This window comes from Fusarium phalaenopsidis (genome assembly GCF_050370095.1).
Source record: "Fusarium phalaenopsidis strain FUZ10S chromosome Unknown contig_32306, whole genome shotgun sequence".
Lineage (NCBI taxonomy): Eukaryota > Fungi > Ascomycota > Sordariomycetes > Hypocreales > Nectriaceae > Fusarium > Fusarium phalaenopsidis.
Genome location: NW_028145403.1, coordinates 673,598 through 701,590, shown reverse-complemented (window position 1 = coordinate 701,590; position 27,993 = coordinate 673,598). Strand labels below are relative to the sequence as shown.

Genomic DNA, 27,993 nt, shown 5'->3' with positions numbered 1-27,993 from the left:
ATATGTGGTTGCCAGAATTTGCGACCAACACTGCGTTTTCAGCGTGGGAGAAGCGGGCAAGGGGCCAATGACGCCATGGAGTCGTGTGCAGAGTTGATGGATTCTCTGCTTCGAACAAGGGATAGTCGAGGTGGCCACTTGGATGGCCCAGCGGACAAAGAGATTGAAAATATCTTCGATCAGACACCGTATGAGCGTGCTATGGGGATTGTCAGGCGAGCCCATGAACAACCGTCACTCTTCGCCTACGAGAACCCCGCGGTATCTACAATCTTCTGCAAGATTGTCCATACCGCCTTTGAGCGGAGGAGAGTCTTATGAGCCTGTTGTCCGGGGCATATGTGGCCGAGTCTGCCGTGGAGAAGCTCACTATTCCACATCGACCTCGGGCGATTCTTTTCCGCAATGAACTTGCAGCGCAACCCATCGACCCAAGGGCTCATGGGGTTGTCAAGAAGATCTGCATTGGGGGCATGGCGCTTCTGTACTTTGTTTCTCGCAAGTGTTCAGACTACCCTTTTTCGAAATCGACCAATGGAGCAAGTCCACCATGACCCTGAAGTGGTTTGGCAACACACCAGCCAGCGAAATTTTCAACCTCTTTACTTTTGTCTTCGCTGTTCCGATTTTGGACACGGATCCCTTTGTAAGAGTTTAGCTTTGAAACTTTTTGTCCTAGGTCATTTCGCCGCCCTTGATATGCGCCATCGACGCTTCCCGCACCAGTAACCAGGCGACTCCTCTGGCTCTGCCGTCGCTGCTCTCAGTCGGAATGCAATTCCAAGGCATCGTTGGAATCGGGCCATTGTATTCTATCTTGACTGCACTATTCTCCTTCGAGATGCCCACAGGACGTACTGTGCCTGTCGAGGTGGTCAAGTCATTGGTTCCCGCCATTAGGGTTGACTTTGTGGTTCCTACTGGCTCCAACCTCTAATGCCCACGCATGGCATAATTGGCCTGGATTCTGGCAGGTTACAACTCTGTTTTTGCACCTCTGTTTAATGTTCTTGCAGTGGCAATAGCTGCAGGCTTGAGAAGATGGAAGTGCCACCGTCAGCCGAAAGAGGACGATGACGAAACCATCTATGACTGATATAAGACGAAGGATGTGGAGCCACTCAAGGCGGTATATACCGGGTATATACCTGCGTCTTTACCATATAGGCTACGGCACACATTGTCTCTCTCGCATACGCATGGCAACATCCGGGAATCGACACCTGCAAGACTTTCCCGGGCCTGCCAATCCCTTTCAACGCGCAATGAGGCTTTTCAACCCTTGCTGAAAAGCTGGGAGTGTTTCACAGGAGCGACATGGCATTGGCCATGACGGCGTTTGCGAGGAGCAATCTCTACTCTATCTGGGATTTGGGTCGGCTTGGATATACCTTACTGGCCTGGTGAACGAGTAAGGGATTGAATCGAAAACATCGAGGTGTACAAAATTTAGATATCATTAGGGGTGTATATCACCATGACTATAAATTAGTCTGTAGTATTGAGTCTGGGCCAAATATCACAGTTCTCCTCCACTTTTCTAATGCTCTCAGATCAACATTTGCCAGAGCACAATGTGCAACAATGGTCTCGTTCACATGTTCAGATCATGCGGAGAATTATGACTTCCCCTCATCGTTCATTGATGGCAGTAGTACAACGGGTTGCACCTGTGGAACAGCTGTCAGGTATAAAGTTGATCAATGAACCTACTGGTAAGGGTATGCCCGATATACCGGTATAATTCAGCATTAGCGGCGTTCACTGTTCATTGTAGGAGTTGCACACTTGTGGGAAACCCCCATCAGCTAATATGTCTCAGCTAATGCATTTAGTCACGGAAGCATTGTCTGAGCTTGGATCATCGTCGAGGTAAAGCGCCTCCTCTACACGCTGTGAATACGACTCATATGCCGAGTCTAATATTCACACTCGGGTAGCAGCAGACTATAAAGAATCTACAAAGTCTATCCAGAAACCATCGACTGTATAAAATCTGCAAACCCAACAACCTCGACGAATCGTCTATCGCCCTCCAAAGCGTCACCAAGGCCACACATCCAGAAACAATGTGCATCATCCTACAAGTTTACTACCACTGCTCATTTTGCGACTTTGTCGTCACGACACGCACCCACTATAGATACTGCCAGCATCCCGGAGACAAAGACAAATGCGTCATCCACCCCAGGAAGTTGAAGAAGCAATTGTTCTGGACATATTGCAAACGTTGCAATCCGCGATATTGGGGAGATCCGGCGCTGTTGAATATTCCACTGGGGGCGGATGGACCGGTTGAAGAAACGAGACCCGTTTGAGGAGAAGGCAGCACGGAAGTGAGTTCGATGCGTTCGTCTTCCAGGGATGAATTCTCATCAAAACTTAATAGGACCTTTTGAGGAAGAGTCGGGTTTCATGTGCGTCCCCTGCTATGATTAGTGCTACATTGTTCTAATTCAATACTTCTCTCATCACACACCGGCTTCTGTTCTGGTACGGACATAATCATCAATCTTCTTTATAAGGCTACTTTGATGTAAAGCCAAAAAGTAGTGGATGATGGAATGACTTGTAATACCATACGAAGAGGGGAGCTGAGATGGTTGAGAGTAGGCGTTATTCTAAAAGAGAAAGTACGGAAGATGTGAATTTAGATCCCGAAGCCTGTTTCCAATTATCCGAAATGATGTCGATGGGCAAGTGTAATAGTGTAGTGTTGTCAATCTGTCAAATGAAGTGTAGCCAAGGAAAGTGAAGATAAAGAGTGAAATACCAGGAGAAAGGAGTGAAGGGAAAAAACCCGTTCGTTGTCCACTCAGAACCGAATCAAACTGGTATGATCACCCAATCCGTACTCGCCAGCCTTCCACACCTTCCCAACATACTCTTCAACGTCCGCGAGAAGCTCTTTGGGTCTCTCCATGGCCCCGAAATGACCTCCATGCTCGTGCTGGTTAAAGTACACGAGGTTGCAAGTCTTGGCTGCCCAGCTTTTGGGAACTGGAAAAATCTCGTGCGCAAAGAGGGAGTAGCCGCATGGCTTTGCAACATATGGGAGTTGCACATGAGTGAGGTTGGTGAGCACGCTGATTCTCGCCATCTTGGGCTTCTCATCTGGGTTGCCCATTCCGCGGTTGTGGTACATGGCTCGAGGGTAAGTATCCGTCAGCCAATATAGTGTCACTGTCTCGAGGATCTTGTCGAGGGGAGGATCTTGGTCAGTCCATGCAAGAATCTTCTCTCCGATCCAGCTGAGCAGCGCCAATGGACTGGCACTCAATGCCAATCCAATTGTGGCACTTCGTGTCCCTTGCAACAGTCCAAAGGCATTTCCTGTATCCAGGAACTCCTTCGCCTTCTCCAATGCCTTCTTCTCCAGCTCATCTGTGAGAGGGTCGTCTTTGTTAAGCGGTGGGATGCTCATCATGTTGACGTGCATGCCCTTGCAGGCATCCGAGGTCATGGCGAGGAATCGGCTGACGAAGCTGCCAAGGTCCCCACCCTGGGCAAGATATCCAGAGCCAAAGCCCAACCCGATCATCAGGTTGTTGAGGGCACTGGCTGCCAGATCAACGCCGTAGTCAACGTCGACGGGAGGACCGGAGGAATAAGCGTAGCCGGGGAGTGACGGGACGATGACGTGATAGGGCAGATCTTGGGCAGTGTACTGCTCTTTGAGGATGTCGAGAAGGTCGAGGAACTCGCAGATGGAGCCAGGCCAGCCGTGGAAGAAGGCGATAGGGATAGCATCAGGCTTCTCTGAGAACAGAGCCAGGAACTGAATCTCAATGTCGTTGCCCTGTGAATCCTTCACCGAAGCCTTGAAGTTGGGAAAGGAGTTGATGCGATCTTCATGCTGGCGCCAGTCAAACGTGTTTAGCCACTCTTTCTTTGCATTCTCGAGCCAGTCTCTCTCCATTCCATACCTGCGACCAGCGTGGGTGTTTTCAAAGACGGGAGGGGCAATTGGGGAAAGCTCGAGGAGCTTCTTGAAGTGCTGGAGCTTTTCTTCGGCGACGTGAGCCTTGAAGGGCTTCACATCGAGGGTTACGCCCGCGGGGAGAGTTGAGTATTGAGCCATGATGGGAGGAAGAGAATGGAATGATTGAGAATGAAGAAGAATAGTGTTAATGGTTGAGGCGAATGGGGTGAATGGTGAGTGTAGTGTGAATGAATTATCTCAGGAAAGCCGGCCAAAGTCGCCCCTTTATGCCAAATTTGGAAGTGACAGCTCACAATATTGGATGATTCTTCAAGATTCTCCATAGTTGTAGAAATATCTAGAAGATTCTTTCTTGGAGGAGTGGTTCAGGGATTAGCGCTCAAGTGCTTATCCTGAAAGCCACATACGAAATGAGGGATGCGGGACAGACGCAAGTGGATAAACCACGCGCCGACCGTTATCGGTATCGTAATACACGGGAGAGTTTCTTCTGCCATTGAAATACTGTCATCATGCATCTTGATTGATATTGGCACAGATAAAACTGCTCTGGCAGGGATCAACAAGTGTTGTATCGTCATGGCCGGGATACGCGCTATCTAGGCAGCAGCTCTGTTTCAGGCACCGCCAATGTCGTAGATACTTGAGATTCTTCCCCCTGTTTGAAAGAGACGTATTGTATTCATTTACTCATAAACTTCATGTCGGGGCTAGCTTCGAACTGTCCTACTTCTCACCTCCTTCTGCATCCTTTCCCTCGGTATCATCACCCTTGCTCTCTTCCTTAGTTTTCTTTTTGCCCTTCTCCTTGGTCTTCCCCTGACCCTTTTCATCACCATTCTTACTCTTCCCATCTAGCTTTGCTTGGATCTTAAGCAGAGAAGATAGATGGATCTGTGCCTCTTCGGTCAACGCCGCGTTGTCGGGGTTCTCGGGATCATTCAGCTTCTCCATGAGGGTCTCAAAAACAAGCCGGTGTGTCTCCCATCTATCCCTCAAGTCCTCTTCTGTCTCAGCGGGAAGGGGAGTATTCTCCTTCGTCTCTTTCTTGTCTACCATCTTGATAGATGTTCTCGCGTCGATGATTCCTGAAATGGGTGCGTCCAGCTTATGCCTTCTTCGCATATGATCAACCAGGTTCCACCGTCGAGGGAACCCGTTGCCTGGTGTTGCTCGCTCACAGCCCTCTTGAGGACACAGGAATGGCTTGTCGCCGTAGCCGTGCAGTGCGTGTGCTTCTCGTTCGTGACGGAAGAGACAGGCTGTTGACGAGAAAGAAGTGCTTTGACAACCTGGAACCCTGCACTTGTATGGTTTGAGGTGGGAGTCGACAAACTTGCTGTAAAGGAAAAAGCGTGAGCATTCGAACGGCACTTCAGGGTGATCAAGTACTTACTCGAATGTGCACTTGAGCTTGGCCGGTTTGTGATTACAGCCCACTTCCTTCTCCCAAGGGCAGTGATACAAACCATCCGGTCCTCGGTTGCCTTTGTACAGTGGGTGTTCACGACCAGGTGGTTTGCTAATCAGCGCCTTTCTAACAGGCCTCTGATTCAGGTGAGCTGGGTTCATCGTATCACTGCCAAAGAGGGCCTTGATAGCTTGGGAATGATCCTCGACCACTGGTTCAACGGAGGGCAGGTCATCCTGCCAGAGAGGGCGTGAAGGGCTGCTAGCCTCGAAAAGTCGCATTGGGGAATCCGGTACTTCGAGGAGGAGCTGTAGATTGCTAATCTCTGCTGAAGCAGGTGGGCTGGATGGTACGATTATTCCGTGATGCTGGAAAGGCTCGTCTGGTTCGAAAACAGGCCAGTCCGGAGAATCCTGAGGCGTGGGGATGCTGTGTACTCCCTCATATTTCTCAGTCTCTTCTAGCTGTTCATCACAAGCGGGCTTCGTCTCTTCATCTGTCGAAACCTGGTGCGGGTCTGTTTCCTTGGCACCGAGATCTTGGCCCTGTTGCTCCTCGAGTTCTTGCGTGAGACCGCCTTCATCTTTTGGGATTTGAGCTTCAACACCTGTGACTTCAATCTTGATTGATAGGCCGTAGGTAGGCAACTGTTGACCATCAAAACTCAGGGTCTGCTCTTCATTGCAAGTCATCTCATCTGGGCCGTTTGCCTTGGAACTCTTCTGGTCCAGCTCCATGCAGCTCATTCCTGGCGATGGGCATGCTGTTGGTCTGCCCTGGGGCGATGTGCTAGGCTCATCTTTCTTCACTGTGGGGGTGCTGGAGATATCGGTGACATCTGTGCGACCAGCAGAATGTGGTTGAGTCTCAGATCTGGTGTCACTCGATGAGGGTTCATCTGGCTGGCTGTCTTGGGTCTCGGTATGACGCTTCTTGTTATTTGAAGACAGCAGGACTTGATCCTCGTCTTGACACTGTAGATCTGAGGGCGATGGTGGCTCTGGGAAGCCAGTTTCTCGTGGCCGCTTTCTGCTTGTTGGTTCCAGCAGCAGCTGTATGCGATTTGCAGGTGGGCGTCGTCGCTGTAGTGATTCAGACAAGAAACCTTGCTTGTGATCCTCCAGCTTGATGAACCTCTGATGCCCAGGAACGACTGGCTCTGAGGGACATATTTCTTGCTCGGATCGTGTCAGCAGCAGCCTGTTCTTGCTCTTGGCCTCGAGCAGCACCGTCTGCAACTGGGAGCTAGACAAAGGCTGTGGAGTCATTTGCACAGAGGCGGAGGATCACCACTCTAGTCCAAGATTAGAGTAGAGTATGATCGTGGACTAGGAGGAATAAGGAAGTTTCGTCCGTCAGTCCGGAGCAAATGTCAGCCTATTCTCAAGGGTACAGCCGGGCGGGGGTCGAGCCAATGGTCAGCTCTTGAGGTCAGCCCAATCATCACGTCTGAAGGCGTGGCCTGGTCTTGGCATTGACAGGGATGCTTGGGACCCGCCTGGTCTGATCTGGGGGAGGGTCGTCATCTTGGATGGCTGAGTTGGCGCAGCCTTATTTGTTGGTTGATGTGCTGCCTGGATATCGTAGGGCTAGGCTAGGAGCTCACAGAGATGCCAGAGACGACTCGAATAAGCTTTATTCTTTAGCCTTAGAGCCGGTAAAATTGTTACAGGGGTATGCAGTTGCCGTCCCCTCAACTAAAACCACCCAGTGTGGCCTAAGACTACGTCCAGTACTGTTTCTTCACATCGTCAGATGCTAGCTCCAGAAAAGAAAACCCCGGAGCTTGTTTCACCTTAAAATCCTGTGCCTAGCTTCAAGGGACGCGAAAAGGGCTGGAATACGAGCCTTGGTAGGCTCCCAAAGCGGCGCAGCAAGATCAACTGCTGGCGATTGGTCACGATGGGAGCGAAGGATCCCTGCTAGCACCATGTTACCCAAGACAATATGACCTTTGAGCGAATATAAAGATGGTGGCATTCTGGCTTTCCGAGTATGCTTGTAAATAACCTTCTTTACAGCTGACAAGGCGAAAATTCGCCATGACGAGCACCTCCACAGACGCATTAACGGCAACCACTCCTGGATTCACCACACAGACGACGCCGTTGCATATCCCTCGCTTCACCCCTGGACCAGGATGCGTCAACGCTTCCAACATCTTCTACGAGATAGACGAATGCTCCTGGGGCACCGGAATAGGCCTATACAAGCCAGACACGCACACGTGTACCTTCTTTGGGATTGATGCAGTTCGGGATGAGCCGAGCAATGATTGCCTCCCAGGTTATAATGATATCGCAACAGAATGTCCTGTTCAGTACACGGCGGCAAGCACTTGGGATTGGGAGAAGCCCAACGGCGAGACGACTCGCGAGATTTACTGCTGTCCAACGTGAGCTCCCACGAACGTCCGCACCTGATGTTGACTAACTCGTGGGCAATACAGTGTTTATGACTTCAAGTGGCGTGGAATGGCAACCTTGACAGACAACAGAGGTAGCTCTGCCAGTCTTACAATCTCGTCATGCGTCGCCAGGCAACCTTCATTTGCTGGCAGCCCTCCATGGGCGTTGAACATTAGCTACTGGTCATCATCTGGCGACAGCGTCGTCAGGGCCGGGACAACCGCAGAATTCGACCCCGAGACGGACAAGCTCGTAGCCTCAGCTGCCACGATAAACTACGTGATCAACAAACGCGGCTCAACTTGTGTTCCGGACTGCTCAACGCCGTACACGGGTGGAGTGTGGCCACCACCAGATACGGGGACGTCGTCAACTCAGCCGGTAAATGATTCGCCCCTTAGGGGCATAGAGAACTTTATTTATGTAATTATTGGAGTTATCGGGGGTGTCGTACTTCTCTGTACTGGGTGTTGCATTTGGGGCTGCAGGAGAAGGAAAAAGAAGGAGAGGGCGAAGGCACGAAGACAGGCATCAGAGGCAGTGCCAGAGGATCCAGGGGCAATACAAATGGGGAGTGTAGAGGGAGCTAGGAAAGTCGACTAATGTCTAATATTTAATGTTAATACGCCTTTCTAGTAACAGCGTTCTAAAATACCAACTCTAGCCCTTAAACTAGATAACCATTGAAAAGTATGATGCCGAAGCCTATAAAAGCAACGAAAACAGCCCATCATGAATGGGGACAGGGACTCCTCCATCAAGGATCGGAAAATCACCAGAGGTGTCATCGATTTTCTGTCTCTTGGATGGAGGTTTATGTGCTCGTAAGCCTTCGAGCCCGCCTGATAAGATGGATTTCTGGGGCAACACTTGAGCGGACTGCAGGATGAAATGCGGTCTTTAGTCTAACAGTAGGCAAGGCATTGATCATGAAATGGTTGGAAACCTTCTGACATGGGTAATTACCGCTTCTTGTGAGGAAAGATTCCGCAGAGAATTGCGAGCGGCAGTGCTCGAACTGGGCCTTGTCCCTGGCATGCCCCGACTTTCTTTGCAACCAGAGACCCTAATCCATGTTCTTTGACGACAGCAAAAACCAGTAGACCTTGATATGCTACGAATCAAGAGCTAATTTCCCTCGTGACCGCATCAGTTTAGGTACTTTGAGCTGTATCCTGCAGAAGCTGCCCAGTTTGTTCGATTCGCGCTTTGCTCTCGGGCGCATCTGGCGAGATATTGTGGTGAACGTAATCATATGCTTTAGAAACAGATATGCCAGCTTCAGTCCATTTCTCTCCCACAAAGCTCACCAGCCCTGATGTCGGCTGAAATAACATGCTCCGCATCCCCAACATCTCCAACGTGGAACGCCATCGCCATTCCCCTCGCCATATGAACCAGCATGTGACAATGCAGCATCCAAATGCCTGGATTCTCTGCCACCAATGCTAACACTACATGCCCTCTTCTAGGAACACTAACTGTGTCCTTGCGCAGCGGGAAGTCCAGATTGAGGCCATTTGGAGGCTGGTCACTAGAGGAAGGATTGTAGCTACCCCAACCACTACGGCCTTCATCCCTGTAGGATGAGAGGACGTAGAAGGAATGGCCGTGTATATGAAAGGGGTGAGCACCGTCATCGAGGTTGTTGATGACAATGTCCACTCTTGTAGGTTCGTTTGAAGACAAGCCGATGAAGGGAACAAGTTGGCTTTCGTCCCAAGCAGACCTGTTTTGAGAGAGCAAAGGGAGGCTTTGTGGTTTCCATGATGTATGATTGATGAAACCAACGGGCTCGTAATTCAAGTGTGCCAACTTTTCAGTCTTTGCGTAAAAGACAAGCGTCTCCTTTGCTTTGGGAGGAAGATTAGAAACTCGTGAGCCAGCAGTGAGATTTTGAAGATCTAGGGCTCGAGATTCACTCGGCGGCTGATGCTCTTTGTGGTAATCTGTGTCTACCTTCCCTTTGAAGATGTGAAAACTTTGTGTCGGATTCAACGCTGGGTTGGGATACCCAAAATTTCTGGAGGAGTCGTTAGTATTCCCCAAAGTAACCCAGCAATGGCAACGTACTCAGAGTCCAGGTCTATCGTCAGCCAATGATCTCTCGGATCGTCTTCCATCCACTTGACATCAACGTCTACTCTTTCACCAGGATAAATTATACCGATGGAATTGCTCGCCTGTGCGTGAACGCTAAACCCGCCATCTACGCGAACTGGCTGCATCGTCGCTCCGTCCATCTGCACGCTGAAGCCTGCGACCGAACCCGTATTGACAAAACGCAATCTCATCGCCTTCTTTCTAGATGGATTGAATAGTGGTGCAGACTCATGTGCTGGAATCTGAGAACAGACAACTGGCCTGGCAGGAACCGCCATTGAGCAGTTGAAGCGTCCTCTCCCATTCACTAGCAGTGAGTCAGGCACTGGCTCATTCCCTCGGCTGCGAGCATCGGCGTACCAGGCCAAGACTTCGGTCTGGTTTCTATGAAACCAATCACTGACCATGACCAAGTAGTCCTCTGGCGGGTGGCTTGCTTCTTGAGGGGAATGTACGATCAGACCTCCCCAAAGTCCATCAGCCCGTTGAACATCGGAATGGCTGTGCCACCAAAAGGTGCCGTGTTCATCGTCGCCAATAGTGAAATTGTACACAAAGTCCTGACCTTGTGGGATAGGGCACTGTGTGATCCCCACAGCACCATCCATCAGGTTCTGGTCCTTCATCTGAAGGCCATGCCAGTGCATAGAGACGCCCTCTGTTTCAAGGTCATTATGGATGTGCAGCACAAGTCGGTCGCCAGACCTTGCCTCAATGGTTGGCCCCGGGAACTGATCTGCAATATTGAGTTAGATACGAGACATGACAGTAGCATTGAAACGTACCGTTGACAAGATATACTCGCTTCTGAACGCCATCTGGCAATCTGAGTCCAGCGCTGATGGTCCAGTTGAAGGTGAGCGTTGTTGGAGGTCTGGATGTGTGTTCTTCTGGATGTAGCCAAATGCCAAGAGGATCATCCTCTTCGGGACCTTTCGGGGCTTTCAGGGCCCCTATTGATGAGAAAACGGCACCAAAGATGCATAGTAACGCAAGAGTGACAGCGACTGCTACGAGACACCAAACACGCCGCCGTAAAAACCTGGCGCACCGTCTCACTGTACGATGCGACGACTTAGGCCGTGTCTTTGGATCTTCATCTTGCAGCTCAAACTCGTCAAGAAGACCATCGTGTTCCTCATCATGGGCGACCATGGTTATGGTGCTCTGCCACTGTTGAGTTTGACACGACCTCGGCTTCTTGATGATTTTGGAGTAATTGAGCGATATTCGACTTCAAATCCGTGCCGTATTTCCGCAGCGTCACGTGTGAGTGCAACGTCCTTGTGATGCTGTTGATAAGTAGATCTTGCACGAGATGCAACCGCTCAACGTGATTGGTTGTTGAGTTGGCGTTTCACATGGACCCAGTTTGCATCGGTCGGGGGAATAAGTTAGCATATAACATCTCCTCCAGATCCAGATGAGATCTGCATCTAGAGTTACAGCAAGAGTGGTTTCATTTATTTCCGCGTGATATCGTCTACTAATCACAAAAGGCGGATTTGAAACGTGTGAGTCGGTCCTTATCAACCATCTCAACACTGAACAAACGACCATCGTCATACTCCACCAGAAGACATCGGGACCCTTGATAGAATCGCCAAGTATATGAATCTACCATGTTGCAACATCTCGAGTCTTGGCTTCTTTGGACTTGGCAGTGCATAGCGAACTGGCCTGGCCGTTTCGACATGCTCATCTCTCGAGGCACTGCTTGGGTCCTTGCGGCCGTGTTGGCTGTTACAGGCCCTGCGGAATCAAAGGGCCTGGCTGATATTGACCATGTCATCCTGTTCATGCAAGGTTGGCCCTTTGTTTCCATCAGTTATTGGTATCTTATCTAACCATGTGATAGAAAACCGTGCCTTTGACCATTACTTTGGTACTATGGCCGGCGTTCGTGGCTTTGCAGACCCAAACGTTCAGTACAACAACGGAGTTCCAGTCTGGAAACAGCTGGTAACTCCTAACCTTAGCAAGGACACTGACTACATCACTCCTTGGTACCTTAACTACCTCGGAGGAACATGGCCAGAAGCTACTCAGTGCATGTCTGCCGGATCCAATGGCTGGGACGCCAACCAAGCTGCCTTGAACCACGGTGCCAACGACCACTGGGCTGTCAACAATACTCCCTACAGCATCGGATACTACAAGAGGGAGGACCTGCCTGTTCACTTCGCCTTGGCTGAGGGATGGACCATTGGCGACATGTACCAAGAGTCAGTCATCGCGTCTACAAACCCCAACCGTGTCATGTGGGTTAGCGGCTCCATCAACGTCCCCGGCTCTCCCCAGACCAAAGATGAAGGTGGTTACCCTTACATCGACAACAATGAGACTCCCGGTTGCGATAAGGATGGCATCAACTGCTACCCTCTCAAGTGGAAGACCGTTGCTGAGAAGTACGAAGATGCTGGCGTTTCTTGGAGCGTGTATCAGGACGCTGACAACTTTGACGACAACCCCTATGCTTGGTTTGAACAGTTCCAAGATGCCAACAAAGGGTCTCCGCTCAACGCAAAGGGTATGAAGGGATTGTCTCTTGATACTTTCTATGCTCAGGCCGCCAACGGCACACTTCCTGAAGTCTCCTACATCGTCGGACCTATGCAACTTTCAGAACACCCTCCCTACTCACCTAATGATGGGTCCTGGCTGCAGCGCAAGATTTCTGAAGCTGTCATCAACTCGCCCAAGTACTCCAAGACCGTCCTGATTGTCTCCTACGATGAGACGGGCGGTTGGGCTGATCACGTCAGCCCGTATCATTCTCCAGACGGAACCTCCGGAGAATGGCTTGAAGATCCGTACGGTGAAGCCGGCCGCACGCCCGCGGGCCCCGGTTTCCGCGTGCCTTTCTACATCATCTCACCATTCACCCGGAACGGCGGAGTCTACACCGAGCACTGCGATCACACTTCGCAGCTGATGTTCGTTGAGAAATGGCAGGCTGCCAAGGGTCGGGATGTCAGGACGGATGAGATTGTTCCATGGCGTCGCGAGAACATGGCTGACCTTGTCAACGCCTTCGACTTTGAGAATCCAGATTACAGCTTACCGAATCTTCCGGATGCTCCTGAGCCGCACAAGAACAGCAAGGGTGAATATGATGGCTCATCATACTGCGCTTCTCAGTATGGCAATGGACGGCCTACTGTACCTTACACTGGAGATGGCAAAGTCGATGATACCAAGAGTCTTGCCGAAAAGGGCTTCAAGAATGTTCGTGGGCAGCTCACAGAGGGTCGCACACTTGTTTTTGAGACTTCAGGTCAAGCTCTGAGTGTGTCCTCACGTGGAAGAGCTGTTGGGTTGAGCGCTGCCACCCAGAACCACGACAATGTCGAGCAGGGTTGGGTCATCCACGCAGTCGAGGTTGGCGGTGATGAGTTTACCATCAGCTCTGCCAACAACAACCTCTACGTCTGCAACAAGCTGAGACTCTGCAAGAACTCTGAGGATGCCATCGTCTTTGTGGTTGATTTTGAGCCGAGCAAGGGGTACTCGTTCCAGGCCAAGGACACGAGCCGATATCTGGCTGCTGGGAGGAGAAAACAGCTCAATTGGCAAAAGAGCCAGGCTTTCTGGAATGTTTTCAGTGTGACTTACTAGTTACCTTATTGCCTTGGATTGGACGGCCCGTACGGGGTCACCAGCCAAAGGTGATCATCGCCACAGCTCGGTAGTTGATAGCCTTACCAAATAGGAAGTTCCTGGAGGCCTCGTCGTGTCCATCTGCCGCAAGACAGGGTAATTTCGGACCTCATCTCTCTCGCAATCTCATCTAATAGGTTTATTTCTGCCTTGCCGTTTTCTCGCCAGATCACGAAGAAAGCAAACGCCATGGGCGCATCTGATTGGTTGACTCGTAGCTATGTGATCCGCCAAACCGGCAAAGACGGCCACGGTCGAGTTGTTGGCATTAAAGTTCGCGTCCGATTCGTTCTCCCGTAGGACCGCGCCACTTTTTGGCCTTTGCGTTTGAGCCCGCGGAGCCCGAGTCAGCAGGGAAAATGGCCAAGTCTCGAACTTGAAGGTTTGGGTGCACGCACGCGCGGCTCATCTTGTGCCCGCGTCACGACACTTGTTGTGCCAGACATGTCCAACATACATGCTGCCGTCCGCTTTTCCCGAAAGCGAATTTCATGTTTGAGTATATGGTTCCAAGACTCTAGAGATATCATGACTGTCTCCGTTTCGGGCTCCCAGCCGGCACCACGCTGCCGGCTAGGGCTGAAGCTGTCAGCACGATGCCATTCTCCCGAACGGCCAATTTCCACATTTATCGTACTTCGTATTCACAAGGCGTAGCTTACCTCAGTCTACACGGGTCTACAGTGCGTCTCTCGTAGAAAATGCTCCCTTCGTAGACAGCGATTGCGCGGCCCCGACCTCCAATCAAAATGCCCTCCTGACGGTGTCCGTGGTCACCGAGTCCGTGGCTATTTTTGCACAGCCACCAACTTCGATATGCGCAGGACATGAGATGCTGGACAGTCAGATGCCGTACTTCCGATCTCAGACCTGGCGCCAAGCCAGGCGTCTGCCTTCCACCTGATCCAGAGGAGAGATATAACTGTCGGAGAGCCCCGGATATGGGGCCGAACAATAGGTAAAGTGCTTTAGCATCTCGACTTGTCATTCCTTTCCATCTCAGCCTTTGTCTCCTTTCCATATAGCATTTCGTCTCCTTTCTATTCCAATACCTCATCATGCGCGGGTCCAGCATGCAGTCTTCTTCTTCCTCTCTCACCTGTGAAGGCTGTTCCCAGCTAGACACACCCAGACTATCAACATCTCCCTCTTCAACAACTCAAGTATGCGACGAAACCATCATTTCTCGAACCTACTATGCCGCTTGCGATCTATTCCACTTGGACTCCGGTTCTGCTCCCACAGATGATCACAGTATCAACAATCCTGTGACGGTCTTCGATGAAGCATACCACCTCCACGCTCGAACCGCTCACATGGGCATTCTCGACCCTGCCTACAAAATCTTTACCAGCCACCAAGGCTTGGGCGCTTTACTTTACAAGCTCCAAGCCCGCACCGCTGTCGTAGCGGGGGACCCCTTATGCACCACTGAGCACCGGACACCCCTCCTAAAGGAATTCGCCATCTTTCGTAAAGAACAAGGGCTTGGCATTGCATTTGTCGGCGCGAGCGAGGACTTTTCCCTGTACGCCCAGCAACAAGGATGGACAACACTACGCTTTGGTCATGAACGAGTCATCAACCCTCTCACTAACAAAGTGTTGCGGAACCAAGCAAGCAAGCGCATGATCAGCCAAAATAGAATGCTTCTCGACCCTAAGAGGGGTGGTACATCGATAAAGATATACTGCCCCAGTGTTACTGGTGTCGATGCTTCATTGGAATATCGGCTACAGCAGCTCTACGACGATTGGCGACTCGAGAGGAACAGCAAGTGCGGGAAAGACTTGCAGGCCTTTGTCACTATCTATGATCTCTTTTCATACCCAGCTTCAACACTATTTCTTTACACCACTGACAAAGATGGTTCCATCACCGGGTTCGCAACTCTAAGGGCACTCGGCGCCCAAAACGGATTTCATATCGACCCTTTTATCGCCTCCTCTACTGCCCCGCGTGGTATCACCGACCTCCTTATCGTCACTTCCATGCAGATCCTCAAACACGCCGAGATTGGCTACTTGAGCCTAGGCTTCGAGCCAGCTTCCGATATTCAGGAAGTGCATGGACAAACCAAGTTTGAGTCTTGGGTCTGGAAACAGGGTTACAACCGCGTTATCAAGTCGGTTCCCGTGACGGGCAAGGCGGCATTCTTCAACAAGTTCTATCCTGAGGATTCACTCAGCTCAGATTTATTCATTTGTGTTCCTGGTCGGGGTATCCCAATTCGTGGATCACTTGCTCTTATGCAGTTCGCCAACATGAATGTGTGGCAACTACTTACTCACAAGAAGGGGAAGCATAGGGAACCTCAAACTGCATCATCTTCATAGCGTCACAGTTTTCTTTGTTGTATCATAGAGTGCATTTAGACTTTGGCAAGCAGGATATGGAACGCAAGGGAGTAAGATAGGGCATCTTTATGGAATAGACGGTCTGTTAAGTGTAACATATATACTGTTTTCAAGCAATCTCTTTCGCTCATACCAAAATCAGTGAAACTACCCTCAGCGCCATCGCGAAACTATGTGCTCCCAAGACAACTATACACCTCCGCGTAAACTCCTCTAACCTAAGCCATCGATTTTAAGTTATAGCAACAATCACACCAGCGCTTGCTCCACCCGACGATGATCCTGCCGCAAGTCTCAACCTTTCCAGTTCGGCGACACCACTGATGACGATCTCATCCAGCTGAGCTTGACTCAGTCCCGGCTTCTGAATCTCAATGCCTCCACCTTGACGCTTCTGGCTGCCCGGACCTTTCTCCAGTCGGTAGGTGGCTAGAACGCTACCTCCACTCTCCAGGATGAGGTTTCCGCCGCTTGAAAAACAGCCGCCGCCGTTCTTTTGCCATGCAAGATAGCCTAGACCCGTATTGCTGGGGAAATCCTTCTTGAACTTGACAAATGAGTTTCCAAGGTTCATGTCCACCTTGCTTGAGAATGAATGGTAGGTGAGAGTTCCGCATGGAAGTCCGTTGTCGCCGCGCATGACATGGACGGGTCCAGCTCCTGAAGACTTGAAGCCAAAGTTGAAGGTGTAGACGGTTTGGCCCGTGTTTGAATCCACCACGTAGTACACCCTATCGCCTGCTGCTCTGACTTGGAGAGACATGGGAGTGCCGGAGGGCCCTTGACTACATCCTTGTTGTTGTTGCTGCTGCTGTTGCTGGGGTTGAGGTGGGAACCCATTGGAAGGGTGCTGATTATAGGAGCCCTGAGGAGAACCCTGCGGGTATCCATGTTGAGGAGGGCCATTGTACTGCTGTGGCCCACCATACTGCTGAGGTCCGTTGTGCTGTTGAAGGTATTGGTTGGCGGGTGGCCACTGCTGGGGAGGAGGTTGACCGTAATAAGAAGGGGGGCCATTCTGAGATTGCCAGTCTTGTTGGTATTGCTGGCCGCCGTATTGTTGATCCGGGTACGGGGGCTGTTGCATTGGAGGCTGGGAATATCCGCCGTTGTGTGGGGGAGCGGGAGAGTTGCTGTTGGAGTGCGAGGATGAAAGGGTTGAAAGGAACCCCTTGACGTGGTCGCCAAGAGAACGGTCTGTCATTTTGAGAGGTGAAGATGGGTGAATAACAGGTAAGAGTCTGATGAAGATTGAAGTCGAGATGAGCATCCGAGGCCATACTACGTAGTAGTTATACCTGCCACTGAAGACCCTCCCGCCATCATTCTTGACCCTTGAATACTTCTGGCGCTCGATTCCACCGCTTTGGGCTTAGCATGCTGCACTCAGCCTTGAAGGTGGACCATTGACATCACCACCCGAAGTCGTTGCCCAGTGCTTATTTCTGGGCGGGACATCTCATTGGCTAGCGCCTCGTTTCGCATCTCACCAGCAGGCTCAGGGATGGTCGTGGCTGAAACCAATAACCTGCTGTTCTCGGTCTCCACAGTTGAAGCCCTGCGGTCATGTTGTGGCTCGCGCCGTACGGCTGAAGCGCTGGTCCTGCGGGATCCCCATTGCCAAGTGATCCTCAGCGTAAGCTCGAAAGTGTCACATCAGTAAAGGGACCAATGAAGTTGGTGGCGAACACATCCGCTGTCATCGCCTGCGGGCAGGGAGAAATAGTCTTGGCATAATCAGCAGTCAGAGTTAAAAGCACACCGTGATGGAGAAAGAGGTTCTAGCGATAAGGTATGCAAGAACTGTGAGTAGATGCTACAAATTGAGATGGTAATAACCATCTTGAGTGCTTTTGTCTCTATACAGACGTTTGAGTATTGATGTCTATCATGAAGATATAGTAGTAGTTTAGGTAGAGTAAAAACGGGGTGATCGATATGGAGGCCTAGGGTAGGTAGGCAAAGTCTTAAAGTCGTGCATATCTCGGACTGGGCCCCACGAGAAGAAGCACAGTTTTAGGGCCATTGTTAGCATTCTAGCATACTTAACCTTGCATGCTATCATTGAAATAAAATATTGGCTTTATTATAGACACGCTTTTCAACAGTGTTGTTCTCAAAAGAGAATTTGTCACTTGCAACATCACAACTCGAATATATGGATGGAACACGACTGGAAATCATGGCAGAATCTCCACCACGGTCAAGATCACAGAGCTGGAAACCCCGCTCCACGGGCATGAAGCGCCTTGAGCATTTGATCCTCTCTACAACAGGTCTCTAGTACATACGACCACATCTGCTAGAAAGCTCGGGATCCCGTCCGATCTCCCATCGATAACCTAGCAAGAGTTGGATTAGTAGCTAGGTCGGTGACGACTAGCGAATCCCCAATGTTGTATGTTGTTTATTTTTGGCCAAAATGTCTTTTTGTCTGCAATAACGCGACGAATGCATGCATCTGGGCGCTGGTGATCGTCCGAACGAGTAGACATTCTCGGTTGAAACACTAGGTACAACTTGGGACAACAATTGAAGGGATCTTGCATAGTGTGGTAGAACAATTGATTAGAATCGGGACATTTGAGACAGACATTGAGAAAGTACAGTAGAGAATACGAGCATGATAGAATGGCCAAGAGTTGCACTTGTTCTGGAGTGAGCCCAGCCAGTCACACAGATCGTCACGATTTGAGAGTCAAGGGCAGGTCTACTTAAAACCCTCCGTTAAGCTACGAAGATCATTATCAAACAAGAGACGATCCATATTCTTTGTGCCATGCGCGGTTATTGATTAATGTTACATGCCGTCTATTTCTCGGATGTTTTTCCGGTTTGGTTTGTTTTCCGATCCCAACTTTTCCGAGCCTCGCGCGGGGGTTATGGCTTCACTTGGCGATGCTCGTGCGACCGTGTGAAGTAAACAGATAATTGAAGGCCGCAAAATAGTAGTTTGAGAATGGATAAGCTTCTTAAGAGCCTGATTGATTGATAAACAGTTATTTGTCCAAGACATATGATGTAATCCCGTAGGACAAATCCTGAGGTCTAAAACCCTAGCTCCCGATGTATCCCCCGCACCTCACGCCAAGGTTGCACCATCATACGATACCCCGGACTCGCAGTGACTAAGTTTGACTCTGACGTCCCGGTAGTTACCAAAAAGCCCGTAAAACAACTCAAGCGATCGACAAGGTTCGATGCCGTCTGCGAGAAAGGGCCGTGAACCGCCGAGGCGGGGTAAGGATGGATATAAAGAGGCCGAGTCGGTGAGAAAGTCGCGCTTCTTCAGCTCTACCACCATGGCTGTTTCGGTTCTTACTCTTGCTGTTCTTGGCCCAGTCGGCTTGGGTCTCTTTCACCATGTTGAGGCCAAGGCGGCTGTAAGGCCATTGCCAGATGCGGCGCAGGTGATCGACCAGAAGAGCTTCCTTGTCTTGGACAACATCCCAGCACCCAAGGAGTTTCTCGCAACCAAGGTGAGGATCATGCTATACTTGCAATGATATAGCGAACTCACGGATGATAGGAATTCACATGGCCTGGGGTCACGCAGAAATCCCTCAGTGAACGACCCTTTCACGTCTATGACCCCGAGTTCTACGACATCATTGGAAGTGACCCCTCTTTGACCTTGCTCTCTACTTCAGACAAGGACCCTATCTTTCATGAAGCTGTCGTGTGGTCAGTAAAGCACATCAATCTAATAGAGGAGTTAATCTCACATCTTCAGGTACCCTCCTACCGACGAGGTCTTTTTTGTCCAGAATGCTGGCGATCCCGATGCTGGGACGGGTCTTAACAAATCATCTGTCATTCAGAAGATTTCTCTTGCAGAGGCCGAAGCCTTGAGAAATGGTTCGCACGAGGCGAGCGAGATTAAGATTACTATTGTGGACTCGAAGCCACAGGTCATCAACCCCAACGGTATGTAAGATGAGATCAGTTAGAACAGATATTGATCAGCCGACAGGTGGCACAAACTACAAGGGCCAAATCATCTTTGCTGGTGAAGGCCAGGGAGATAAGATCCCCTCTGCTCTCTACCTTATGAACCCCGAGAAGCCATACAACACTACGAGTAAGCAGACATCTGCAGAGTGACATGGCGGTCTTACTGATGTACTTCTAAGCCCTCGTCAACAACTTTTTCGGTAGACAGTTTAACTCTCTCAACGATGTCTCCATCAACCCTCGGAATGGCGACATTTACTTCACGGACACCCAGTACGGCTACTGGCAGCATTTCAGACCCGAACCTGGCTTGCAGAACCAGGTTTACCGTCTCAACATGGAGACCGGGGCAGTGACTGTAGTTGCTGATGGCTTTGTATCTCCAAACGGTTAGACAAGTGACTAGTGCCTAGGTAACTCTGTTGCTGATTTGCGCTTGACAGGCCTCACCTTTTCTCCGGATGGATCCTATGCATATGTCACAGACACAGGACTGAGCCAAGGATTGTTTGGGCAGAATTACACGCGGCCCGCTTCCATGTAAGTGAAAAGGAAGGAATAAATGCGAAAAGCGGTCGGAGACTCATTGTCGACAGTTACCGCTTCGACGTCCAAGAGGACGGTACGTGGGAGTATCGCAAAACATTCGCATACGCTTCATCACGTCTACCTGACGGTCAGTTTGGTCCCATCAGCTGCTTCAGCGCCTACTAACCTGACATTAGGAATTCACTGCGATTCGAAAGGAAACGTATACGCAGGCTGCGGAGATGGCGTCCACGTATGGAACCCCTCTGGCAAGTTCATCGGCAAGATTTTCACCGGGATCAACGCCGCCAACTTCCAGTTTGCTGGTGACGGTCGGATGATTATCATGGGAAGAACCAAGCTCTTCTATGCTACGCTTGAGGCGTCGGGGGCGCGTCTAAACTGAGAGGCAGTCCTGTGAGTTGAAGTTTGACGTTTGCAAGTAGTTCTAAGAGGCATGCGTCTACGAACTTGGCATTTCAAATGGCAATTGGCTCTCATAATATGATTGATATTCCTTGCCTACATTATCCAAGAAGCTTTCGGCGAGAAATACTATATATAAAATGAATCGAGGTCGTTCTTAGTTTATGACCACCATCTTCAAGCCGAATTCCGTCTGTCGGGGAGTCGGAAGGACCGCAGGGCCCAGGACAGGGGTTTCCTGCTGTTGGCTCTGTTTATCCCATGCATACAACGAGAAAAGAGCAAACAATAGTGGAATTTTGGGTTTGAACCCTTGACTCTGGGCTCTCGTACCGCCAATAGGAAACCAAGCCGCGTCTCGATCAGCAGTTTCCGTTCTGCAAGACCACCAATACATCACAGTCGCCTTTGCACGATACGCGTTTTATGCTCACTTTGCAGATGTCTTTGCAGCCAACAACGAAGCGTGCAGATTATTAAGCTCTTGTTATAGGCTGATTGTGAAGTGGCTGTTGGTGTTGTTGGCTGTTGATATTTCTCGTTCCCCTCATTTCCTTCGGGGCTTCCTTAACCTCAATCTTTGTTTTGGACATTTCCTTTTAATCCTGAGCAATGGCTGGCACTACACCTCCCGCAGCAGCATCTTCGCCCAAGTCTCAAAAGTCGGACACGCCGCCGACAACCGATGCGGCCCCAATTGAGGTTGGGGATGATAATCCCGCTGATGACGGAGACTCGGCTCTCGGAACCGAAGCCAGCAGCTCCTCGGCGTCTATCAGCTCGAGTATCCTGGACTATAGGACTATGCACGGGAGGACATATCATTCTGAAAGAGGGACTGCCCAGTATTGGTATGGAGTCTGGAGATTGGCGGTTTTCCCCCTACTGACTTCGCGAAGGGCACCCAATGATGCATTGCAGAATGAAGTCATGGATATTCAGTAGGTACCCGAGAACTCATATCCAATGCTTGCAACTAACTTTGATAGTCACCACCTTTTGACAATCGCTTCTGAAGATAAGCTCCATCACGCGCCGATCAAGAAGGATATTGAAGTAAGCCTGGTCTTTATGTCTGGAGAGTGAAGAATTATCCTAACTAGCCATAGAAAGCCCTAGATGTTGGAACTGGTACCGGCAAGACTTCATTCCTAGAATCATATCCCGGTCACAGTTTGCTGAATATTCTCTTTGGGATGTAGGAATTTGGGCCATGTGAGTTTTCGGGTCTCAACCTCGATAGGAAAGATGGCTAACTCTCTCAGCGACTTCGCCGATGAGTTTTCCGCAACTGAAGTAATCGGAACAGATCTGTCTCCAATTCAGCCGTCTTGGGTCCCTCCCAACCTGAAATTGTAAGCCATCAAGATTGCGCAAGTCCCAGACTAACCAGGGCAGCGAAATCGAAGACTGCACCCAACCATGGACCTTTCGCCCCGACACCTTCGACTATATCCACATGCGCTACCTAGTAGGAAGTGTCAAAGACTGGAGTAGTCTGTTTGAGCAAGCCTTTCGCGCATGCAAGCCCGGAGGTTGGGTCGAAAGCTTCGAAGGCGTGCCGGTCATGCAGAGTGACGATGGCAGTGTCCCTGACGATAGTGCCATGGCCGGCTGGGGCAAAACGTTTATTGAAGCTGGCAAGAAGCTTGGAAGGTCTTTTACAGTGGTTGATGATAACGTACAGGAAGAGGGTATGACAGCAGCAGGGTTGGTCGATATTGAATCGAGGATCTTTAAGGTGGGCATTTCATCTCCTAGTTTAGGATACGCTGACTGGGTTGGAATTTAGATACCTATTGGGCGATGGCCCAAGGATCAAAACTACAGAAACATCGGCCTTTTCGCACAAGAGGTTCTGGAGGGAGATGTCGAGGGCCATGTTCTTCATGTGGCCGATCTCGCATGGGGGTGGTCCAAGGAACAAGTGACGGTCTACTGTGCAAAGCTGCGAAAGGAGATTCGCTCTGGGAAGCACCATCCTTATTATCGCATCAAGATTGTGTACGGTCGGAAGCCAGAGTAGTCGTCGGGGAGAGGCTATCCAGCACCCGAGGTTCTCGAAGTCAGTGCAAAGGGAGTCTGGCATAGAGTGATGGAAGTGAATGATGATAGCTGTTAAAATCTTGGCATTGTGCCCTTATCCTTTCTTTGCACAGAGGAGCGTCATTTGACAGACCCCGCTAGTCCTAGTCCGCTTCGCTTATGCGATTGCGTGGATATCAAGGCTCGTTTTAGTCGGGTTCAATGTTGAGTCAGACCAGAATGTGTCATGGTTTAAATCCATCATTTATAGCCCACCTCGCTTCAAGATTAATGAAGAAGCTTGTTTATACATATTGTCATGAGCAGCATTATCGATTCACCCTCCAACAGGCCGAACGGTCGGCCTGAGGCTTGCGTGCCTTGTCGAAGGCGAAAGGTCGCCTGCGATCACGCCAGGCCCTTCTGTGGCCGATGTCAACGAGGAAGAAAAGAGGCTGAATGTCTCTATGCGTCAGCGATTACAGCACCACATACCCTTCAAAGTACCTCAAACGACATGCTGTCCGGCGAAGGAGACATGTCACTTGTTGACTCGCCCGCGACAGGGCCGACATTTTTCGGTTTCACTGGCCACACCGAAATCTTCCAAGAGACAAAGAATTACCTCTCTCAGCTCCGAATATTCGACACTGACTTTGATGATGCAAGCATATCCGGCTCAGCATCACAGAGCCGAGTCAACTTTCAGGACCTGTCACCCACAATTCGCCAGACTTGTCTTGCAATCCTGGGCTGTGTATTCGGCCCGACCTATCAACAGCTACTGTTTCAAAACACGATGCAAAAGCCAACACCATTCTCGCATTTCGCGGTTCCTGTCATCGTCAACTCGTTACATACTGCATTCGGACCCCATTCATACAACCAAGAGGAAGATCTGGAACGTATCGCAGAGCGGATATGCAACAACACCAGTCGACCGCTCCTCAACATTCATACAAGTCCAAAGGCATGGATGGATCAATTTTGTGGCCCAAACCTCAGATGGGAGTCACTGGGTCTCTTGTGGAGCACCCTTGCGACCTTGCCAGACTCTTTCAATACCCTCGAGGATGCTCAACTCAACACGACAGGAGTCAAGACACCACCGGCATCTGCCCTGTCATTCTTGGCACGGTGCATTGAATTAGCACAAAATTTCACCGAAGGAAATGACTTGTTGATAAATCTCTATCGTTTGAAGGAAACATCACAGTCAGGTATCACAGGTGACGCGAGTGAGTATGCACCATGCCATCAACGGACAGCTGCTAACCATGTCCACCAGGCCTGATCTGTTGGGTAACCCACGCAGAGGCAGTCGCCATGATGACGTACCTCGGAGGACACGCGCAAAAGGATGGTCCCAACTACACGCCCTCTTTGTGTTCAGAGTACAAGCGACATCTCTTCGCCCAAGTCTTCTCCGTCGATAGGCACGGTGTTGCATTCACAGGACGCCCACCGCTACTTCATCGTCAATACTGCACCACTCCCCTTCCTCTTGACTTGAGTGAAGAGGAACTCGTGGCTGATGAAGCTACCTTTACGAACGCTGTTGCTGCGTTGGATGCTGATGGCTGGAATACTCATGGAGGCATCTACGTGTCTACATTTTGCCGAGCGCGTGTGATGATCATCTATCTTCTTGACGAGATTATGGAATTAGCTCTCAGTCCTGGAGCCAACCCAAGTCTCGAGTCACTGAGGTATGTTGTGTATGGTTCAAATTGTGGAATACAATCTACTCACTCAAACAGGGCTCTCAAACAGCGCGAGATGGACACCATCTCACAATTCCCAGCCGGACTGGTCTATAACCCTCAAGACCTTGCCGACCCAAGCATCGACGCGGACATTCTTACCGTCAGAATGTTGCTTCAGATTACACACCTGCAGAACTTGTTTTTGCTGGAAAGGCTGCTGCTGCGGCACGGTGCTCCGGACGAGGGGGACTTGCTCATAACAACCTTTGAGATTGTGACTCTGACTCTTACTTTCTGGACGCAGAAAGATCGTTTCTCTCAAGTCCGTCGCTATTTCGAGTGGCTGGTACGTCCGCAGGAGCACAGTTTGGTCGCTCTGACTAACAACGTCTTAGTTGATGGCTTTTGCCGCACCAGGAGGTGGAATCCTGTGCCTCGAACTCCTACAACCAACCTTTCACTGGAAGCACCCCAAAGATGACCGCCTAACCCGCTCAAGTCTTGTCCAACAACTCAGCTTGTTGGTCGGCTTCTTTGACTGGGTTGGACCCTCGGCGCCAAATGCAGATCTCTGCGCCAACTGCAAGATTGTGATTCAGCGTGTGCTGGATTATCACCTTAACGACGCGATGGGCACTTTGGGTGTTTTGGAGGATTTTAATTCTGGGTTGACGGGGCCTATGAATTTCAACTTTGATCTGCTTAATACGTTTGATTGGCTGGATACGGGTTCGAGGTAGGGGGTGTAGCAGAACAGATGGCTTGTTGTTTCTGTATGCTCAGTACCTAATTAAAATGAATGTCCCAACCTCAATCTTCTTAATCTCCAAAGTCTTGACCACTCTTTTCCCCCTGTCAAGAGAGCAGCTAGGCCAATGGGACATGCTCCTTCAGCCAGTCATCCATAACCAAAGTCGCAGGATATTCCGGGTCACCAAGCTTGAGTAGCACCTGCATATGGCCTTCAAACCACTCGCCCTCGAATACATGGAAGGCTACTTCAGTGCCTGCAGCAGTCAATGCAGCAGCGAACTCGACCGCCTGTCTAATGTCGCCTTGCCTTTGAACATGTAGGAGCAGAAAAGCCTGGGCATTAGGACCGCGAGCGTGGTAAGTTGGCGACATGGCGCGCAGCCTCTCCGGATCGGAGCCGAGTCCGTAGGTCGCGTTTTGTGCTATTGGGCCCGGGCTATCCATCATCTCGGCCAACGCATTGTAGTTGGAGCCATCGATCGAGATGACGGCTTGTATGGTGCGAATATCCACCCCTGCGCGCTCCAAGTAACTTGTGTCAGTCCCCAGCAGAGTGACGACATGTGCTCCAGAGCTATGCCCCATCAAAATGGCCCGGCCATCGTCAAATCCGAGTTCATCTGCATTCTTGGCCAGGAAGCCGACCGCGTTGGCTACCTCCTGCACCTGTTCTTCCACCTTGACTAAGGGAATGAGGGTGTAGTTGATGGTGGCAAATGCGTAGCCCTTGGCAAGTAAATGGCCGACTTTCTTTGCTCCTATCGAGTCCAGGTGTGTGCCTACTCTCCAGCTCCCGCCGTGGACATACACGACAATTGGAGCTTTCGGTGATTTGGACTTCCAGAAGCGAAGATGCTGTGCATCACTGTCCCCATACGACATGTCGGTACCTCCAACGGGCTGATCTTCGTGCATCTGCGACATCAACTCTTCGACTCTGGCGGGAGAGATATCGTCTGATGTCTTTTGGAAAATGTCCAATCCTGTGATCTCGTTTCCTCTGGCTGCGATGGCGATGATTTCAGCATGGCTGCGCTCGGATGCGCCGGTGGAGGCAGTGTCTTGTTCGATAGACATTTTTGACTAAAATGAGCTTGCTTAGAATAGCAAATAAAGGCTTGATAATAAGATATGAACTCTATTGACTCGTGTGTTGTGTAAGGTGTTCAAACCATTACCTTCATCACTCGCATCAGCTTTGTACACGCACGCACTAGGCACCGATTTAACATGATGCACAATGAATCATCGTGCGCTAACCGAAATAGGAACATGCGATGGGTACAAATAGCGAGACATCCAACGGCCCTTTTACTACAACAGAAACGACACAAATTCACAATTAATGGGCAATTTACTCATCTCACACTTAATTCAAGACTTGCCCGACGCCACAATGTCCCCTTCATCACTTTATTCAATCCCCAAAGGCGTCTACGCTATCCCCGGTGATCAACTAGATCTCCGATCGGACGCCGAGGTAGATGACACCATCAAAAGTCTCCGTCACGTCACATCGCCCAAAAACATCTGGTTCTTCTGGAACTCTGGCTACGATACTTTGCATCCATATGCCAAGCGTAACGTTCGCGCTTGGCATCGTCGCTTCTCAAAGAAGGGATGGGAGATTCGCGTCGTTGACCTCGATCCGACATCGACCGGTTACATTGGTAGCTGGATAGATCTAGACTCTACTGTTGTGCCCGAAGCTTTCAAGAATGGCACTCTCGACGGCGAGTTTGCCAAGCAGCATTACTCCGATCTAGTGCGATTTCCACTGCTGCTACGATATGGCGGCGTCTACACGGATGTTGGGTTCATGCAGATTGGAGACCTTGACAGACTGTGGAACGAGACGATTGCAAACGACGATAGTCCATATGAAGTGCTATCCTACAACGCTGACGGCCCTCGAAACTACAGCTTGTTGAATTATTTCATCGCCAGTCTTCCTGGAAACGCGTTTTGGCAAGCCTGTCACGATCTTCTCTTGAAGCTTTGGGAGGGAAAGACCAATACCGAGGGTCTATACAAACACCCGCTCATCAAGGAACTGCCGTTAATGGGAGAGAGCTTTACTGCAGCCGGACACGAAGAGATCAGTCGGCGGCTTACCGACTATATCATCCAAGGCCAGGCCATCACTATGGTCATGAGCACTGTCGACGAAGAACGAGGCTGGGATGGACCAGAATACACTTCAACAAAGATCTTTGCACCCGAGTACATGGTAGGAAGCCAGTTGATCAACGAATACACCAACTGGAACGGTCCCAAGGCGTTTGAACTCATGAATCTCAAGCTCCCCGAACCTGGACAGCCGGAATCGGATGATCAGAAGTTGGCTAGAGAAATCGTGGAAAACTGTCTGTCAAGAAGTTTTGGGTTCAAACTGGCGCACGGCTTGATTGTGCAGGTCCTTGGAGAAACACTGGGAAGCTTGTGGAGGGAGAATGTGGGAAGTGATGCTGTCGAAGGGACGTATGCTCACTGGTTGAGATACGGCATTGAGAGGTGGAATCAGTATGACTTGCCCACGCCTGAGGCGTTTGAGAAGTTGGAGCCGGCCAAGAGAGGTTCACTACTGGGTTAGGCGCAGGTTACGGTACATGGAAAATAGAATGGCAAGTTAGAGAATCATGCTTTGTATCATCATCTTTGACCTTCCAGCATCGACCAGTTGCGTGATCGTCTCAGTAACGCGAAGATCTGTAGGCTG

General features: G+C 50.3%; 11 protein-coding genes and 1 non-coding gene across 12 annotated transcripts; 7 read left to right on the top strand and 5 right to left on the bottom strand.

Moving 5' to 3' along the window:
- Positions 1-2,815: 2,815 nt before the first annotated feature.
- On the bottom strand, positions 2,816-4,081 carry LRP88_11064 (epoxide hydrolase family protein; the record flags this gene model as incomplete). Its single annotated transcript, XM_083247507.1, has 1 exon — positions 2,816-4,081. The coding sequence occupies one exon, from the start codon at positions 4,079-4,081 to the stop codon at positions 2,816-2,818; it is 1,266 nt and encodes a 421-aa protein (XP_083096655.1).
- A 588-nt stretch (positions 4,082-4,669) lies between these two features.
- Positions 4,670-6,622, bottom strand: LRP88_11063 (uncharacterized protein; the record flags this gene model as incomplete). The annotated part of the gene is made up of 2 exons (XM_083247506.1): positions 4,670-5,282; positions 5,340-6,622. The coding sequence occupies 2 exons, from the start codon at positions 6,620-6,622 to the stop codon at positions 4,670-4,672; spliced, it is 1,896 nt and encodes a 631-aa protein (XP_083096654.1).
- A 3,471-nt stretch (positions 6,623-10,093) lies between these two features.
- On the bottom strand, positions 10,094-11,020 carry LRP88_11062 (uncharacterized protein; the record flags this gene model as incomplete). The annotated part of the gene is made up of 4 exons (XM_083247505.1): positions 10,094-10,172; positions 10,226-10,601; positions 10,651-10,818; positions 10,930-11,020. 4 exons carry the CDS (start codon positions 11,018-11,020, stop codon positions 10,094-10,096), a joined length of 714 nt encoding a protein of 237 aa, XP_083096653.1.
- A 539-nt stretch (positions 11,021-11,559) lies between these two features.
- On the top strand, positions 11,560-13,483 carry LRP88_11061 (phosphoesterase family-domain-containing protein; the record flags this gene model as incomplete). The annotated part of the gene is made up of 2 exons (XM_083247504.1): positions 11,560-11,671; positions 11,724-13,483. The coding sequence occupies 2 exons, from the start codon at positions 11,560-11,562 to the stop codon at positions 13,481-13,483; spliced, it is 1,872 nt and encodes a 623-aa protein (XP_083096652.1).
- A 1,100-nt stretch (positions 13,484-14,583) lies between these two features.
- LRP88_11060 (uncharacterized protein) lies at positions 14,584-15,861 on the top strand (the record flags this gene model as incomplete). The annotated part of the gene is made up of 1 exon (XM_083247503.1): positions 14,584-15,861. The coding sequence occupies one exon, from the start codon at positions 14,584-14,586 to the stop codon at positions 15,859-15,861; it is 1,278 nt and encodes a 425-aa protein (XP_083096651.1).
- A 253-nt stretch (positions 15,862-16,114) lies between these two features.
- LRP88_11059 (uncharacterized protein) lies at positions 16,115-17,086 on the bottom strand (the record flags this gene model as incomplete). The annotated part of the gene is made up of 1 exon (XM_083247502.1): positions 16,115-17,086. One exon carries the CDS (start codon positions 17,084-17,086, stop codon positions 16,115-16,117), a length of 972 nt encoding a protein of 323 aa, XP_083096650.1.
- Positions 17,087-18,169: 1,083 nt separating this feature from the next.
- Positions 18,170-18,285, top strand: LRP88_11058. The gene has a single exon (XR_014475190.1). It is a non-coding gene; the product is annotated as a 5S ribosomal RNA (ribosomal RNA).
- Positions 18,286-19,184: 899 nt separating this feature from the next.
- LRP88_11057 (SMP-30/gluconolactonase/LRE family protein) lies at positions 19,185-20,770 on the top strand (the record flags this gene model as incomplete). The annotated part of the gene is made up of 8 exons (XM_083247501.1): positions 19,185-19,361; positions 19,412-19,566; positions 19,616-19,793; positions 19,849-19,963; positions 20,016-20,225; positions 20,280-20,376; positions 20,433-20,512; positions 20,562-20,770. 8 exons carry the CDS (start codon positions 19,185-19,187, stop codon positions 20,768-20,770), a joined length of 1,221 nt encoding a protein of 406 aa, XP_083096649.1.
- A 632-nt stretch (positions 20,771-21,402) lies between these two features.
- LRP88_11056 (class I SAM-dependent methyltransferase) lies at positions 21,403-22,816 on the top strand (the record flags this gene model as incomplete). The annotated part of the gene is made up of 5 exons (XM_083247500.1): positions 21,403-21,731; positions 21,780-21,846; positions 21,900-21,988; positions 22,189-22,531; positions 22,583-22,816. 5 exons carry the CDS (start codon positions 21,403-21,405, stop codon positions 22,814-22,816), a joined length of 1,062 nt encoding a protein of 353 aa, XP_083096648.1.
- Positions 22,817-23,332: 516 nt separating this feature from the next.
- LRP88_11055 (fungal specific transcription factor domain-containing protein) lies at positions 23,333-25,261 on the top strand (the record flags this gene model as incomplete). Its single annotated transcript, XM_083247499.1, has 4 exons — positions 23,333-23,777; positions 24,104-24,524; positions 24,576-24,867; positions 24,917-25,261. The coding sequence occupies 4 exons, from the start codon at positions 23,333-23,335 to the stop codon at positions 25,259-25,261; spliced, it is 1,503 nt and encodes a 500-aa protein (XP_083096647.1).
- A 127-nt stretch (positions 25,262-25,388) lies between these two features.
- Positions 25,389-26,351, bottom strand: LRP88_11054 (Alpha/Beta hydrolase protein; the record flags this gene model as incomplete). The annotated part of the gene is made up of 1 exon (XM_083247498.1): positions 25,389-26,351. One exon carries the CDS (start codon positions 26,349-26,351, stop codon positions 25,389-25,391), a length of 963 nt encoding a protein of 320 aa, XP_083096646.1.
- A 319-nt stretch (positions 26,352-26,670) lies between these two features.
- LRP88_11053 (uncharacterized protein) lies at positions 26,671-27,867 on the top strand (the record flags this gene model as incomplete). Its single annotated transcript, XM_083247497.1, has 1 exon — positions 26,671-27,867. The coding sequence occupies one exon, from the start codon at positions 26,671-26,673 to the stop codon at positions 27,865-27,867; it is 1,197 nt and encodes a 398-aa protein (XP_083096645.1).
- Between the last annotated feature and the right edge of the window lie 126 nt (positions 27,868-27,993).